Source organism: Lissotriton helveticus, chromosome 1_1 (assembly GCF_964261635.1).
Source record: "Lissotriton helveticus chromosome 1_1, aLisHel1.1, whole genome shotgun sequence".
Taxonomy (NCBI): domain Eukaryota; kingdom Metazoa; phylum Chordata; class Amphibia; order Caudata; family Salamandridae; genus Lissotriton; species Lissotriton helveticus.
This window is the reverse complement of record NC_136057.1, coordinates 1270215984-1270232793: the sequence shown is the minus strand read 5'-3', so window position 1 is coordinate 1270232793 and position 16810 is coordinate 1270215984. Positions and strand designations below refer to the sequence as shown.

The window sequence follows — 16810 nt, the reverse complement described above, 5'->3', positions numbered from 1 at the left end:
TCTTTGTACAAATTGAACAGGCTCCTAGACACTGCCCGTGTGCAGTTTCTGTGACTTCTGTGTCCCTGCAGTAATAAACCTTTGGTCTTTGACGCCACCATCGAGAAGCCCGTGTTTCTGTTTGTTTGTGCACCGAGACAGGTTGAACTCCGGGGTCTTCGGGTGTTGTCCCTGACACCTCTGGACGGAACCAAAAAGTCCAGAACTCCAATTGGCGCCCAACGTGGGGCGACGTCATTCGGTACCGGTCCAAAAGCCTGAAGAGTTCGAGGAGCTTCGTGTGAAGATTTCAGAGGGAGGCGCCCCACTTCATCGATCCCGGCATATCGCAAAAGTGGCCCCGACGTTCTCTTCCACGAGGGTTCCCGTTCAGACGGCTGCAGTGGTCCGTTGCCTTGACCGTCGCCCTGTCTTGGACCCGAGGTGCAGTCCTTAGTACGGCGAGACGTGACGGGTTTCTCCTTGGTGACGTCTTCAGTACCTCAGTTAAGTATTTTGTGAGGGTTGCTCCTGTTTGAATAATCCTTTTAGTTCTCAGTTCAGTTCAGTTCTGTAAGATTATCACTGGTTATTCTGGTTACGATAATCATTCTGTTCAGTTCAGGTATCGATACATTTGTCAGTTCTGGTAGGCCTAAGTTCTTGGTTCGAGTGCGCATCTTTTCTGTTTGTGTCTTGTTTGTTTTGTGTTCCGGATTATAAAATGGTAAGTCGGAAAAATTGTATGTTGTCTTGTTTTAGTTGCAACAGTGATTCCCAGTTGGAGGACTCGTGTTTGGTTCCTCCGATTGGAACTCCCCTTTATGATCTATATTGCAAATTTGGTGTGGGCCCTATCTCTTATAACGAGGTATGGATCCGCTTCACAGAGAAAGATGGTGTCCTTAGTTGGCCACTACATGGTAGTTTTGAACCTGAAGTTCTCGATAATCTAGAAAGAAGGTTGTTTAAGAAGAAAGCCCGGCCGGCAATGTTTGATTCTTTCCGTTATTGGCGAAAAGAATCTAAACAGAGAGAAATTAAAAAGTTGAAGAAAGAACAGAAAGAGCAAGAGTTGACTTTAGAACAGTCTGCTAGGCAGCTGCAACTCAACGAGTCTGAGAAAGCGATGGAGGTGGCCGATAGAGAGCGTAATTTAGCGATAGACAAGTGCTATCCTGCTTTACCATCGAATACGGCTAAGATAGTAGAGGACCCTGAAAAGGATCCCCTGTTGTCTTACTTGTTACGATCACCCCCACCGTATGCACAGGGTGCTACGGCTCCACCTATACCGAATGTTCAATTACCGGTTGCTGGACAACCTGGTGTCCCTGTTCCCGCTCCCCTGAATCAAGTTCCTGTACCTCCTGTGGTCAATATTAATGTTCCTTCGACAACCCCTCTTCTAGGGTTGCCGGCTTCTTTACCTATGCCTGTGTCGCTCACACCTGCTAGTTCACAAGCTATTTTTCCTGCTACTCCTACTGTTCCTAATCTATCTGTTCCAACTGCTACTCTATTTACTGCCTTTGCTAATATTATGACTCCGCTTTCTGTTCGTCGGAGAATCACTGATTCTGTCTCTAATATTCTATCTCCCTTCTATAAAACTCTGATTAAGACTCCTACCTCTGACTCTGTACAGAGGCGTAGTCAGCTTCCCAGTACTGAAGAAAGAGGAATATTAGATTCCACTGCTCTTAGATGGGTTTCGAAAGTTGGAAGATATAATGTACAAGATGTATTAGATACATTTATGCAATGGAATGAACCGACACAACGATATGTGTTCGATGAAATGTGTTTCCTTCTACGTGAGGAATTGGAAGAGGATGACCCTGAATCAAATCTAGAAGAATTAATTAATGTTCAGAAAGAGTTTGCTGCAGGTATGATAGTTGGACAAAATATAAAAGAAGCGATGGAACTGGTTCTAAGTTATAGAACCGACTCATCCCTTCGTTCACCAAGAGAGTTAGGGAAACGCAGTACGAAACAAAATCGTCAATACCCAATGAGAGAGGTTCCACCAATTTGGCGTGAAGCTGTGCAAGCTAATGTAAACCTTGGTATTGCAGCCGCTCCGGCACAATTCCAGAGAGTATGGATACATATTCCATGGAAGCGAGCTGAAGTATTAGCAGTGAAACAGGCCTTGCCAGATCCGCGTAAAAATCCTGCAGGGTACTACAAAGAGTTGGCTCAAACGGTTGACGCTTGTGTATTGAATCTTGCTGACATAGATCTGCTATTTGGTAATGTAGTACCGCAACCAATTTGGGCTAAAATTCGTAAAGAGAATCATCCAGTTGCCCTAGGTGGTGACTGGGCAGCTATAATTGCAGCGGATGGTCAACAAATAGGTGGTTCCAAACCAGAACCCCTAATTGCTAATTTGCCTGGTAGAATAATCGATTTAATGAAAACCCTGATGCCAGCATTACGCGTTAACTGGGACAAATTGTCCGCGTGCAAACAGAAGAAAGACGAAAGCGTCTCAGACTTTTTCACAAGATTCGAGGAGACTTTCGTGGATCATAGTGGTCAGGATATGAGCACAGAAGGAGGCCAGAGATTATTTGTTGATAAATTTGTGCACAATCTGTTACCAGAACTTAGTGGTAAATTAAAGAATTCTGAAAGTGCGTGGGCTGTCTCTACGACTGCGCAAATACTTGCGACTGCCCAGTACTATGAAAATAGGGATAAAGAAGAGAAGGAAAAATCAGATAAAAAGACGAAAGATTTAAAAACTAAAGTACTTTTACAGCAAGCTTATCCGCCTCGCACGAATCAGACGAATATGCAGCAAGGGTCATATCAAAGAACGGAATATAATTTTCAAAGACCACAATACCAATGGAATCAATGTGCTTATTGCAAAGTGGAAGGTCATTACAAAAATGAGTGTCCAGTTCGGGCACAAAATAATGCTGCGGCAGCTCAGAGAGGTCGTGGTAGTTCTATGCAAAACTCTAGAGGTCGAGGACGAGGTGCTATGCCTCCGCAGACGAGTGATCGCCCTTCTAATTATTTCGACCAGCGAAATGGTCAATCTGCCCAACAGAATAGGTCTCCACAGTATCATGTTGAAGACTATTATGAAGCTAGTGAGGAAGGTCAGCAAAGTGAGTACTAGGACAGCCATGGACAAAGAGAGGGAGTAGTATCAGTTCCAGTAGATCAGAGTGGGCCTTATGTCGCAGTAGCAACATCAGGTATAGTCGAACCGTTTCTGTTGGATACTGGTGCAGCAAAAAGTTCTATCATACATGCGAAACTCCCTGGCGCACCTTTGTCTGGCTCAACAAACGTTTCAGTAGGTTTTTCGGGCGCCCCTGTTCATAACCCTGTTTCTGGTCCTTTGTCTATTTCTGTTGGACCCTGTCAATTGAAAGCACCCCTGATTTTGACGACAGGTTGTAACGAAAATCTGCTTGGTTTAGACTTGTTAAAACGCCTGTACGCGACATTGTACTGTTCTCCAGCAGGAGTACAGCTTACGTTGGGTAAAAGAATAATCTCTCCGATGTACTTGTCGATGGATGCGCTCCCACCAGAGCTGCGTTCACTCCCTGAGACTCTTTGGGCGACTGGTCCTAATGATGTAGGTCTATTGGAAATTCCACCCTATGTAGTAACTTTGAAAGCAAATGTCAAACTTCCACGAATTCCACAATACAGAATCTCTAGTGAAGGTGAGCGTGCGCTCCTACTGATGCATGATCTGATTGAGAAAGACGTTATAGAAGAAACTAGAGGTAATGTCTGTAATAGTCCTGTACTGCCTATTTTGAAACGAACTGACCCTACAAAACCTCCAGTATATAGGTTTGTAATTGATCTCAGAGAGGTTAATAAAATTGTGATCCCACAGTTTCCTGTGGTTCCAGACATTACTGCATTGTTAACGTTGATTCCTGCTACAGCAGCAAGGTTTTCGGTTGTCGACTTGAAAAATGCCTTTTTCAGCATTCCGATAGCCGAAGAAAGCAGAGATATCTTCGGTTTCTCTCTAGGAGGACGAAGCTTCAGGTTTAAACGCGCTCCACAAGGCTATTGTGAAAGCCCATCTATTTACAGTCAAGCATTAAAAAGCCAGTTAGATTCCTTCGTACTTCCTCTTGGTTCTGCTTTAATACAATATGTCGATGATCTTCTAGTGGCTGCTGATGACAAGGAAACTTGCAAAACAGCTACGATTTCTTTATTGCATCACTTGTCAGATTTGAATCACAAGGTGTCACCTTCAAAAATGCAATACTGCTGCCAAGAAGTGACCTACCTAGGTCATCTCTTGTCAAAGGAGGGAAGGAAGTTGACCCCAGAGAGAATAAAAGCAATTACACAGATGAATGTTCCTAGCACGCAGAGAGAAGTACGTGCTTTTTTAGGTATTACCTCATATTGTAGGCAATGGATCCCAAATTTTTCTCTTTTAGCAAAACCATTGGTAGCCTTGACTGGGAAAGGTGTTCCGAGTCCGGTACCATGGTCTGCTGAATGTCAGCAGAGTTTTTCTGAGTTACGAAATGCACTGTGTTCAGCACCTGTATTGGGTACACCCGACTACAGTAAGCCATTCACGCTCTATGTCCACGAGAGAGAAGGTTGTGCATTGAGTGTTTTGACGCAGAAATTTGGTGATAAACAACGCCCTTGTGCGTATTTTTCATCAACGTTAGATCCGGTAGCCAGAGCATTGCCTAGTTGCTTGAGAGCTACAGCCGCAGCTGCAGCTTCCATTCGACAATCTGCTGGTTTAGTAATGAATAATATGCTAGTGGTTATGGTTCCTCATGCGGTGGATACACTCATGAACCGAACCAAGACGCAACACCTTACCAGTGCTAGATTATCAGGTTATGAACTGACACTGTTAGCTAGTCATATTCAGATCAAAAGATGCAATGTATTGAATCCAGCAACATTGTTGCCGACTAGCCAAGAGTCGAGTGATTCCGAACCACACGACTGTTATTTCAAAACTGAGGAAGAAACAAAAGGACGAATTGATCTAAAAAACACTCCGTTGTCAGATCCAGATGGCACGCTGTATGTTGATGGGTCTTGCTTCAAATTGGAGAATGGTGATGTGACTGCTGCTTATGCAGTAACGACCTTGAGTACGATTGTGGAGACTGCAAGAGTGAGTCAGAATTCTGCCCAGGCTGCAGAATTGATCGCGCTAACAAGAGCGTGCGTTTTAGCTAAGGGAAAGAGAGTGAATGTGTTCACAGATAATCAGTACGCGTTCGGCGTGGCCCATAGTTTTGGCCGTTTGTGGAAAGAGAGAGGTTTCATTACGTCCCATGGGACTAAGATTCAACATGGTCAGCTAGTTAATGACTTGTTGGAATCTCTAACCTTGCCGACTGAAGTTGCGATTGTGAAATGCAGTGCTCATAAAGCAATCACGGATGATGTTGGTCGTGGGAATGCTTTTGCTGATGAGACTGCAAAACAGACAGCTAGAAATATGATGAGTAGAATGTATGTTGCAACGTCTGCAAGATGGATTTCTGAGTCTGGAATGTGTGAAGACACAGTGGAAAGCGTGAAGGAAATTCAGAAAGAGGCGACTGAGGAGGAAAAACTTGCATGGAGAGAGAGCACGGGTAAATTGGACTCGAGTGGGTGTTGGATTGACTTGTCAGAACAACAGTGTTGGATGTTGCCTGATGCGTATGTGCTTGCAGTAGTGACGATGGCACATGGAACAGCGCACATCAGTTCAAAAGGGATTTGTAAGATGTTGGCTCCGGTCTGGAAGAATGATGGGATTAGTAAGTGTGCAGAGAGAGTGGTGAGAAATTGTATGGTATGCTTGATGCATAATCCTGGCAAGGGAATCCCCACACCTGCAGGTCACTTCGCTCCTCCTTCCTGCCCCTTTGAAGTGATCCAGCTAGACTTCATTCACATGGATCGTTGTAATAACCTGAAATACGTCCTAGTGGTAGTTTGTGCTTTCTCCAGATGGATCGAAGCATACCCGCTAAAGGACAATACTGCCTTATCCACTGCCAAAATTCTTCTCAAAGAATACTTCCCCAGATACGGAATGCCACGGATTGTATGGTCAGATAACGGAAGTGAGTTCGTAGGGAAAGTTATGCAGAGTGTGTGTGTCGGCCTAGGGATTAGACAGAAGTTTCATAGTGCGAATCATCCCCAGTCCGCGGGTTTAGTCGAGGGTTACAATGGCACCCTTAAACTGAAACTTGCTAAGATACAAGCATCCACGGGTTTGTCCTGGCCAGACGCATTGCCGTTGGCTTTGCTATCAACAAGAGCAACCGTACATTCTAGAGTAGGGCTTAGTCCTTATGAAATAGTTTTTGGTCGTCCTGCAAATGTTTGGGGGGTACCTAGACCAAAAGAATTCAAGCAGCTGGAATACCCAATGTTAATTGATTACCTTTTCGACTTGACTGCTAAATTGAGTCTTATTCACCAACAGGTTTTCGATGCATTGCCAAAGCCACCGGAGAGTCCAGGCCATCAGCTGAAACCGGGTGATCAGGTGGTCATCAGAAATTTTGCAAGAACGAAAAATCTTCAGCCCAGATTCATTGGCCCTTTCCAAGTCCTACTAGCAACGAGAACTGCTATTCGTGTGGCCGGAAGGAAAAACTGGATCCATACGACACATGTCAAACGTGTGCCTCTGCCACTTCCTTACGACAACTGGGTAAAGAAAGGAATCGGTGCCTCTGAAACGGAACAAATCCCCAGGTTCATACCTTTCAGCGATGCAGAACTGATCACGGATTCACCAAATTCTGACTCTCCTCCTGAAACTGCTCTTTTGAACCCTGAACATTTGCCATCTGCACCAAAAGGACATTTGCCATCTGCGAACGTGAACATTGCAACGTCAGCTGAAAATACATTGTTTCCAGATCAGACAGCTCCTGCAAAACTGAGATACAACTTACGTTCTCGCAATATGGACAAATAAAGCAGGAAACTGCCTATTTTCAGATTTGAATTTGCTATACATTGCCTCCAGCCAGGAAGTTTGCTAAATACTTTGTATTTTTTTTCTTTTTGTTTTAAAATTGCCTTGCCGTCTGGGTAGCCGTAGGGTCGTGGCTGTGTGCCTAGTTGAATCTGCGGGGGTCAGACACAAGGTCGATCTTTCTGTTAGTTCTGGGAACTCCCAGGGCTGATAGAGGCATTTTCATCTACGTACACATCATCAGTGGTCGCGAACGGTCGTAGAAGATGGAGCTTCCTGAGCTGCAACGAGAAAATGTAATTTATGTTCGCAGAAATAGACTGTACAGAATACTTCACAGCAAATGCTTTCTAATGCAATGTGCAGTTACATTTTTAATTGTTTTGATAACGTTGGTGGGTGGAATCGTCTTTGGTGTACATTTGATTTTTATGCCAGTAACTACAGTACCTCCCCTTGATCCTACTACTTCTACGGTTTCTTCTATGCATTCTTTTCACTCATTTCCTGAACACGAACAAGCTCGACGCTCAGAATTTATTAACAATACATTTGTACAGCTCTTGCATCAACACCAACTGGTAGTTAATACTACAGACTGCTGGGTGTGCGGCTTGATACCTCACACTATGGATAAAGGCATTCCCTATTTAGTCTTGCCTTTTAGCTACAATGGATCATTTCAGGCCTTTCAGACCATTTTTTCATATGCCCTTGAGACCTATCCTCCGCGTCCACCACGGTCCACTAAATACAACTCAGCCAACAAAGCTTTAGTCCAGGGAATTATTGATATGATTAAAGACGTCAATAATACTCCATCTTACCCTAGAGATGAATTACGGGTGTATTTGAGTTGGAACTCTACAGAGTATCGCCTTAGTTTGGGAGAAAGCAAGCGTAAAAGCTCCACTTCAGTTTGGGTCGTGCCTCACCGAGGTCAAGTCTGTTTGCAAGGAAATGGGAGAAATCCGAGAGCTCAGCTAGGGAGGAGTGAGTGCGTTGAGACTTACGTATTTCCGTCTAACTCCTCCCCTGCCTTTCTGACTGCTAGGGGTACCTACTTCATCTGTCAGGACAGAGCTTATACATGGCTGCCTGCTGACTTCTCAGGTTCTTGTTATATTGCTCGATTGTTACCTCCGACATACACTGCTTCTTTAGATTATCACAAGACCAGAGTAGCAAGAGGTATCTTCAGCAAGGAAGATACCGCTGGTCAAGAAGCTGGAGACTTTTTCAAAGGTTTCCTTCCGTTTTGGGGGCCTATGGCAAATAGTAGAAATCTACGTCAACTAACACGGGTAGTTGAATCTACTATTACAGAAACTGCTGGTGCCCTTAGTAACTTAACAGCTGAGCTTCAGGCGGATCGTCTCATGACGTTGCAGAACCGTATGGTTCTAGACGTAATACTTGCAGATCGAGGTGGGGTATGCAGAATGATCCAATCGAGCTGCTGTGTCTTTATTCCAAATAATGCTCCAACAGTCTATGAAGCAATCTCTAAGCTACACAAGATTTCCGACTCTATACACGTAGATAAGGGAAACTGGTCCTTCATGGAGTGGTTTTGGACTCTGGTATCAGCGTGGGGATGGAAGGTTCTGATGGTCATTGGTGTCATCCTAGTATTTCTGTTCTCGTGCTGTCTTATTATCCAATGTGGTCCCGCTCTGTGTAGTCTCTGTGCTGCAACCTGTTTCAGAAAACCACCTGCATTAGGAGAAAAGGCACGAGACAGGATGATGATACAACAACATGTCACTGACCTAATGAGCATAGAATTAGACTCTGACTCTGATATAGACTGAGTAATTGCCTATGTAAGGGCAAAAGGAGGGTCTGAGGTTCCGTGACGATTTTACTCGTGTTTGTAACATTGTCGTAAATACATAATTTTGGTATCAGTGGACCGCAAATGATCCATTTAGTATATCCTGGTGTTTTCGCTATGCTACGAGCAAGAGCACTCCAGTTACAAACACATTTCTGTTCTACCCATGGCATCCATCTTAGAACACGGAAGCCATTTTGTATTCCTTGCCCTCACATAGTCAATGGACACACAATGACCTCTTTTCATTTAAGGACACGTAGGCTTTAGCCGGCGATTCACCTTGCGAGTGACACGTGCACCTTAGGCCAGCAACACTGTGGCAGCATGACTCGGCAAGAGCTGCCTCCCCAGCCTGAGGCCAGTCCTGCTATACTGGTTCTTGTGTTCGTTGGCCTGATCATGATTAGGCGGCCGAAGCTGGTAACCGTGCCCATTTACGACCCACAAACATCTCTTATCCTGTCTTTCTATCTTCCACACCTGGCTCTGCTCCTTTCCTTCTGGGCCTTTATTAGGGGGAGGTAACGAAATTTACGATGAGGCGGTCCGGGTCTTGAATGAAGAATTGACATGGGATTATGATGGACTAGTGGGAACCCCTCATTCGTAATGTTTTGACATCAGATACTGTTGACGATTCCTGTGCAACGCCAAATATTTATTGTTTAAGACACGAATGTTTAGAACTGTGGTAACATGTAAAGAATTTGCCCCGAGCAGAATATTTAGTATATAAGGAACAACCCTCTTTGTACAAATTGAACAGGCTCCTAGACTCTGCCCGTGTGCAGTTTCTGTGACTTCTGTGTCCCTGCAGTAATAAACCTTTGGTCTTTGACGCCACCATCGAGAAGCCCGTGTTTCTGTTTGTTTGTGCACCGAGACAGGTTGAACTCCGGGGTCTTCGGGTGTTGTCCCTGACACCTCTGGACGGAACCAAAAAGTCCAGAACTCCAGCCCTCCCTAAGTCCTTGTCAGTCCGTCCTAGTCCCATCCCCTTCAGTAGTAAGTCTGTTACTTTTCTCACCCACTCCAACCAGTCCCTCCCACACTAACTAATAAAACATATACTTACAGAGACTTCGCAAACGGGGCGTAGAAGTCTGCACATATAAATGTAGGCAGTGTGGAGTTGTAAAACTCTGCAGGCAGTCTGTGAATTGCAATTTGTAGTACGTTTTGTAATGCAACAAAACGTACTGCAAAGTGCAGTGTGAGAATCAGACCTGCACTGTCTACACCATTGCTTAATAAACCTGAGCTAAAATCCTGACATACCAGTGGCCTCGGACCATTCTAAAAAAATCGGACCAATTGGAAGCTCTCGCCATGCCTCTCACTAAACATTTTCAGCCCTTCCTAGGAGGGAGGATGTGTCAGGCACGTTCTCTGCTGCCTAGAGAGTTGTTCTTCAATTTGGACAATCTTGTTGTACTTAGAACATCAGGAACCAGATACTTTTGCAAGGTCACTGAATGCCACAAACCTGTTTTCTGGCTTCCGATTCTGTGAGAGAGAAGTGTAGGTGAGCAGTGAAGACTTACTTTTGGAGGCTGATTTAGACTAAATGCTCAGTTACAGATAACAGCATATTGGCGCTAAAAAAATTTCGTTTTCAATCAGTGTTAATGCTTTGTTAAAATGTTTATGGAATGTTAATGTGTTGGAGCCTGGGTTGTTTCCGCGCCACCCTCAATTTCCGGGAGATGAAGCGACTCCCCGCCCAACTGAAACAATTTTATGAAGCAATGCACCTACTTTTTCTGCAGCCCGACATGTCTGGAGTTTCTTTGAACCCCAATGTCTGCCCCACATTTCTATGGTGAAATGTACAGTCTTAGCAACATTCTAGAGCCATATGCTCCTCCACAGGAAGTTTAACCATGACTCCTTTTTGTTCAGCTCATACGGTATACCTGACCTTTGAAACTTCGCAAGCTTTGAAATGAAATATATCACAAAATCTTTAATGTTTTTCTGTGTACCCATAACGTGGTTCTCTGCCTAACTCATTAACCATTCATTTGTTCTTTGTCACCAAACCCAGTGCAAGGAAGAGTAAGTGGTGTCTTTAAATGTCTCTTCACTCTCCAGTTGGCTGCTTGTCTGTGCTCGAACCAGGATTTTTTTTGGTCTTCAATTGCCCCTGGGACACAACCAACACAGGAGCTTCGGTGCATCATATTGAGGCTAAAGTTATGAGATGGCAGACTTCCTAACTCTACATGAAGATACTATTGTTATCATTATTGGTGTATTCAGCTAGCAGCAAGTCTGATTGACTGACTTTACCTGCGTTCTCAGGAGCCCCAGCGTCCCCTTTATTTACACCAGTGATAACCCACTTCTTCTCCCCAGTGCAGACACTTCAGTATAATGACTCTTTAATTTAGCTAGATGGTTTTCTGATTTCATGTTAAGTCCCTCCTCTCTTCTAATCTGTTTGCTTCAAAGACCTTTCCATTGAACCCAGGGTGTATTTGTTTGCAGGCTCTCTTTCTAATTTCGGTATATTTAAAATACCTCAAAGTAATCTGGACTGTTGTCTTTGTGCTATAAATGATTAGGTTGACTTCTCTAGCTGTCCCTGACTCACTATAACAAGTTAGTGCCTTACAGCAGAGACTGATGGGATTTCCTTGTTGGTTCTGTTCACATAAGGTTCGCAGGTTTGTGTTCTGACCTGTTGGTAACATTTGACTGCATATGAAAATACACAGTGCACAGTAAGCCCACCTCTTAAATGATGCAACTACTATTGAGTATGAGTTACAAAACAGAAGCAGGTAGCACTCTGGTGTCATTTGAAGAAAGAAACAAATGTGCCTTTGAGAAATCCACTAGATTTCGATTTGGACTCTTTGGATGAGATGGTCAACATGAGTGATCCATTAGGTTAGCTTAATGTTGTGCACTGGGAATAAATAATGATCTCCTCAACGCACCCTCAAAACGTGAAGCTGTGGCCGGAGGAGGCCAGTGGGTCATTCTGAATGAGTTTATGTATTTGTTTATTTTTACACAGGAGTTTCCCTTTTCGGGTAGTGTTGTTCTGGTTTATAGCTGTGTGGTGTTAGTCATTCATTTTGGGCATTTTTAATAGAGCTTACATTCTGCTTTCAGGGACTGTACGCACACTGAACAGCAGTCACGCCATTCAGAAGCTACAGGCATTCTTATGTGAATGGAAGATGGGAATGGTTTAATTCTCTGCATCGTGATCTCCTATGACCACGATTTTCTAAATTCGTACATATTCTTATAGCCCCATGTAAGAAATTGGGGTGTTAGATAAGCGGGATCGGTACCCACTCAGGAAATAACCTCAGTCCTTGTTAGGGTGAATTATTGGAGTCACTAAATTGGCCCACGGTCAACCCCCATGTAGCTATGACACGGAGCAGACAGGCTTAACATATAGATAAAGTGTAAAGTATTTATGAAGTACTGTTTTAGTCCTTCATAATTACTTTACAATAAAGTTAAAATGCAGAACAGTAAAAATCCCAAAATAAATTGGGAAAATAGAGTAAACTTTAATGAACAACATGACACCAATATGACAAAAATCCAAAAAGGGGAAACGGAGATAAGATTTTGTTTAATGATGTAAGGGACAACGGCTCCAAAAGCACAAAGTTCCAATGGCAGTCAGTGGTCACAGTAGAGCAGGGCCTAGGGGCAATTTGATGCTGACCAAGATGGCGCGTGCATCAATGCACCTACAAGGTTTCTCCTAATCAACGGTTTTACCGACACTTCTAAAGCCCTCCAAGACCCCAAGGGAGACACGTAGAGACTCATGGGGTGGCTGCAGAGGCCAGCAGAATAGTCCAGTCCATGAGCCAGTGGTCAGCTGGGCAGTCATATGAAAAGGTCTCTAGTAGCTTGTTTTATTTCCCCTGTAGCTTTAACAGGAGGTTAGTCTTGTGGCTCTTGAGTCTACATCTTTTTCCTAGGCACAAGAGAGAGAGAGAGAGCAGGTTCAGTACTCTAGGGCTCTTCTCAGAGTGCAGACAGCAGGTTCACTCCTCTTCTGATCTTCCTCAGATCTGGGTGTGTTCTGAAGTAGATGCCTGGAGATGCCAAGTTTATGTTTGGCATGAGCTAGTAGGTGGGCATGACCCCTAGAAAGCCCTAGTCAATGAGATAAAAGTTCCCAGGGCTACACCTACCCGATTTGGGCATTTTCAAGGTGGCTGCAATGTGCTTTAAGCTGAAAAATGAAGTTGTTATTTGTAATTTGCAGGTGTTTGCTGTGCAAATCAGCAATACAAAGACAAGCATCATTGTGATATTTTATAAACTTTATGGATTTACTTTTGAACGTGTGCAGAAGATTTGTATATATAGCATTAGTGGTCTGCTGGCCACACACGTGGGGATCTGGTGGTTTGTCCCTCCCTTATGCGCCGTGCCGGATTACCTGCAATAACTGATTTGTACTTGTGATAGACCTTAGAGCGCCATTTTGTCTATTTCTGACCACCAACTGTATAATTACATTTCCAACACCCCATTTATCTGCCAAATTCCCTTCTTTGCATATTCAGAATCAAACTTGAAAATATTTTTCATGGAATGTTGTGCCTCTAACAGTACAACAAAAGAATCCGTATATGATGGATCAAAATAACATAGCCAAGGAAAACAGGAGGGCGGGGGGGAGGGGAGATGTGGTCCACCCTGGGAACGAGTAGGACGGAGGGTTGATGAGCACAGGTTACTACAGGTCCCTCCAGCCAGACAGACCATGAGGTGTGTTATTGCCACAAAATAAATACTATGTGTTCAGAATAAACCGTATGTATTTTTTCCAATGCTCACACAATAGGTGTGCATTCATAAATTCTATTTCACTTTATTATAGGTCCTGCACGGACTGGTACACATGGGGCTGGTCCCCATGTTGTCCTGAAGAAGAGGTTTCGGGGATACCTCGAAACATGTCGACACAATACTAGGGATTGTAATTACATACGTTATTTTTCCCTTTTATTAACCCTGTTTTATCCTTACCACCTAGGAGCAGGAATAAAACATTAGCTCACTTGTTATGTGAATTTTAATGTCACTCACACCACTCCCCCTACACTGCACTACTCATATTCTCACAAAGTAAGTGCTCCTACGTAACTCCGCAAGTCGCAACCCGCCCCAAGCTGTAGATGTTTGGGATGGCTCCAATGATGAAGCATGTCACTTAGGGGCAACCCTGGGTGAGTGGGGGGACTCAAGAAAATATTTTTTTCTTTTCTACTAGCAGAGGTGGTTTACACCCAATTGGTGAATTCCCAGTTTTCCTTGGCTAGGTTCTTTTGATCCGTCATCTACAGATTCTTTTGCTATACTCTGAACACATAGGAGGGTGAACCTAGCCCAATCCTCCTCCTCACTCTGTTTTTGATTGGTGCCTCTAACAGTACCTGTAACTGAGTATGGGCACCTATACTCCATCCTCCCTCCATAAAGACATTTAAAACCTCTTCTCTGGAGGTGATGGGGCTAGAGCATAAAAGCAAGCAATTTGGGAGCCAAACTGCATGCATTTCAGACTGTGTTATATATTTTATAGAACTTCACCAAAAAGAGTGCGTACCTGGGACCAAAAAGACGGAGTCGATAGACCTATAATCTGCACTGTAAATCACACGTAGTCTAAATCAGTAGTGTTCAGTGAAGGGCCGTCCATCAGTGTCAGGTCCATATTGAAGTTTCATGTTAACCAATGACTCTGTAATTGTATTCCTTAGACTGATTACTAGTACATTTATTTTATGTAGTTTTCCTCCATAACTGACATTGATCTGTGTCTGTATTGGACACCCCTATTTTAAGTCAGTCTCTGAAGACCCGAATCCAAAAACATTATGGAATGCAAGAAAATAAGTTGTAGAGTTTTTGAAAGCCATAATGTGGGAATTCATGAGCTAAATGTTATAAAATGAACTGTTAAATATTTCATTGTTGGCTGTGGTGGACATAATTGCTTGCTAAAACATTCTTGAATTCCTTTGGAATTGCTAGATACAGTTGCAGATCAAATTTGGTGCAGAGTAGAGGACACACTTGGAGACAGCATCCCAAGAAGAGCATGACTTAGCTCCTGCATGATGCCATTAGCTGCAACAACATCGTCCAGCACACAGCAATGTGACTGATCTCATCTCCACTTGAGATGAGATCAGTATATTTGGCTACCTGCAAACAAGCTGTTGGCCAGTTTTACTAATGGTAGTTAGCAAAAATGTCAAACTTGCCGCTATACATTGTATGAATGCCCAGAAAGGCCTTTTTCGGAGAATCTGTTGCAACTTTTTCAATGTGGAAGATTATGGTCTATGGAATGCAACTGTCTTAATATTTTACTCTCGCTAATTTAAATATGATATAATATTTTTAAGTTTCATTCTGTCTTTGCCTGGTTGTTCAGTAACTATTCGTGCTTGGAGAGCTCTGAGGCAATTTGGTACTAAATCTCTGAAAGATGCAACAAGGTCATGCTTTACACTGAAGGGCAGAATTTGATGCCTTCTGCCCATTGGACTTTTTCATTTGGTTTAAAAAATAGTACTTTCTTGCCAAACAATAAACGTACACCCTATTAATATTTTATAACTACACTGTCTTCTGTAAATCTCTATACATATGTTTGTTTATGTTATTCGTTTTAGCCAGAGTGGTACCTGACACAGATACTCATGTGGATCAAAAATCATTCAAAGTTCCTGGATGAGAGAATACAACCTGTACTGGACAAGGCTGGATCAACAGTAAATGCTAGGGTAATGTCTTTAATGTCAATTACGTAAGTTAATTGGAGTTCAAAATTGTATGCAACTGTCGCGGCTATTGGAGGGTAAAGGTGGGGGGGCACTGAATGAGTGAGCAAGCACATCTGAAATGAAGGAGGGTGTTGCAGGGTTTATCTTATTCCAAACGGTATGATTCCAAGCAGAAGAGAGGAGCACTCCAATAGCATACGAGCGAGAAAAGCAGTTCCTCTTTACCATATCACTGCAGGCTGCACGTGTTCTCCACCCCTTGAGGCCAGTCTTCTAGGACTGGAACTTGCTATCGGATTTCTCCCCCAACGCAACCCCTCAACACCACCCACCCCTCGTTCACAATGTAAGCCAGCCATGGCCCTTGCGATTCACTTGCAAAAAGCTCTGCTAGCTCCACCCTGTGCCACAACAATAGTGCCCCATGGTAGACCTATACAGAGATCCTGAAATTGGCCAGGCCCATCCGTCATGATATCACTGCCCTGGCTTGGATCTTGCGGGCAAGTGAACCCTTGACTGGCACATGTGCAGAAGTATCTACTCCATCACCCCTCCCTCCCTCTAAACAAGCACAGTCTCGGCTGATTTACTGTGAGCAACCTGCTGCCCTTAGCCTTGAACTGCACCTGTGCTCCTTAGCCTCCATGAATGGGAGGTCAACGCCCCCCTACTCTCCTCAATACCAGTCGCCATGGTTGGCAAGGTGTGAGACTCTTACGACCTTTATCTAGCCTTTGAGATAGAGATGTTGAAGTAACAGAATGCTTGGTCTGCGGTCATTTAAAATCTGGGACTGGTCGTGGGTTTCAAATGAAAGCGGTTTAAGATTTATTTGCGGAAAATATAGGATATGCTTATGTCGAGGAAGCTTGATTTCGTGATAATGAGAGTTCTGATAATGCTGAGATGTGGGAGCTATTGGAACAATATGCTGTGTCCTGTTGAATTCTGTTTCTCTCACAAGACTGAGGTGGGCCATGCCCAACCCGGGTAAGAAAGAAGAAGGAAGTTTCGGATGGTTTAGAGTGGGCTAGGATTTATAAAACAGATGACTGGTGGAAGAGAGTGACATGATGTTTCATAGACGTGAGACACCATCCTAATAAGAGAGGAGCAAGGCGTAAAATATATGAGAAGGTGAGCAAGGTGCACAATAGATGAGAGAGGTCCATGGCTGGAGATGAATGAGAGGGAGGAGTGAGGAGATGAGGACTCATATCAAATGAGAGGGGGGTG

The 16810-nt window shown here is 43.8% G+C and overlaps 1 protein-coding gene across 1 annotated transcript in view; it reads left to right on the top strand.

The window, feature by feature from the left end:
- RINT1 (RAD50 interactor 1) overlaps nucleotides 1–16810 on the top strand; it is a 90670-nt gene that overhangs the window by 22916 nt on the left and 50944 nt on the right. The window contains exon 7 of the mRNA XM_078649836.1: nucleotides 15461–15571. Coding sequence (XP_078505962.1) covers nucleotides 15461–15571 — 111 coding nt within the window. The remainder of the gene's footprint in view (nucleotides 1–15460; nucleotides 15572–16810) is intronic.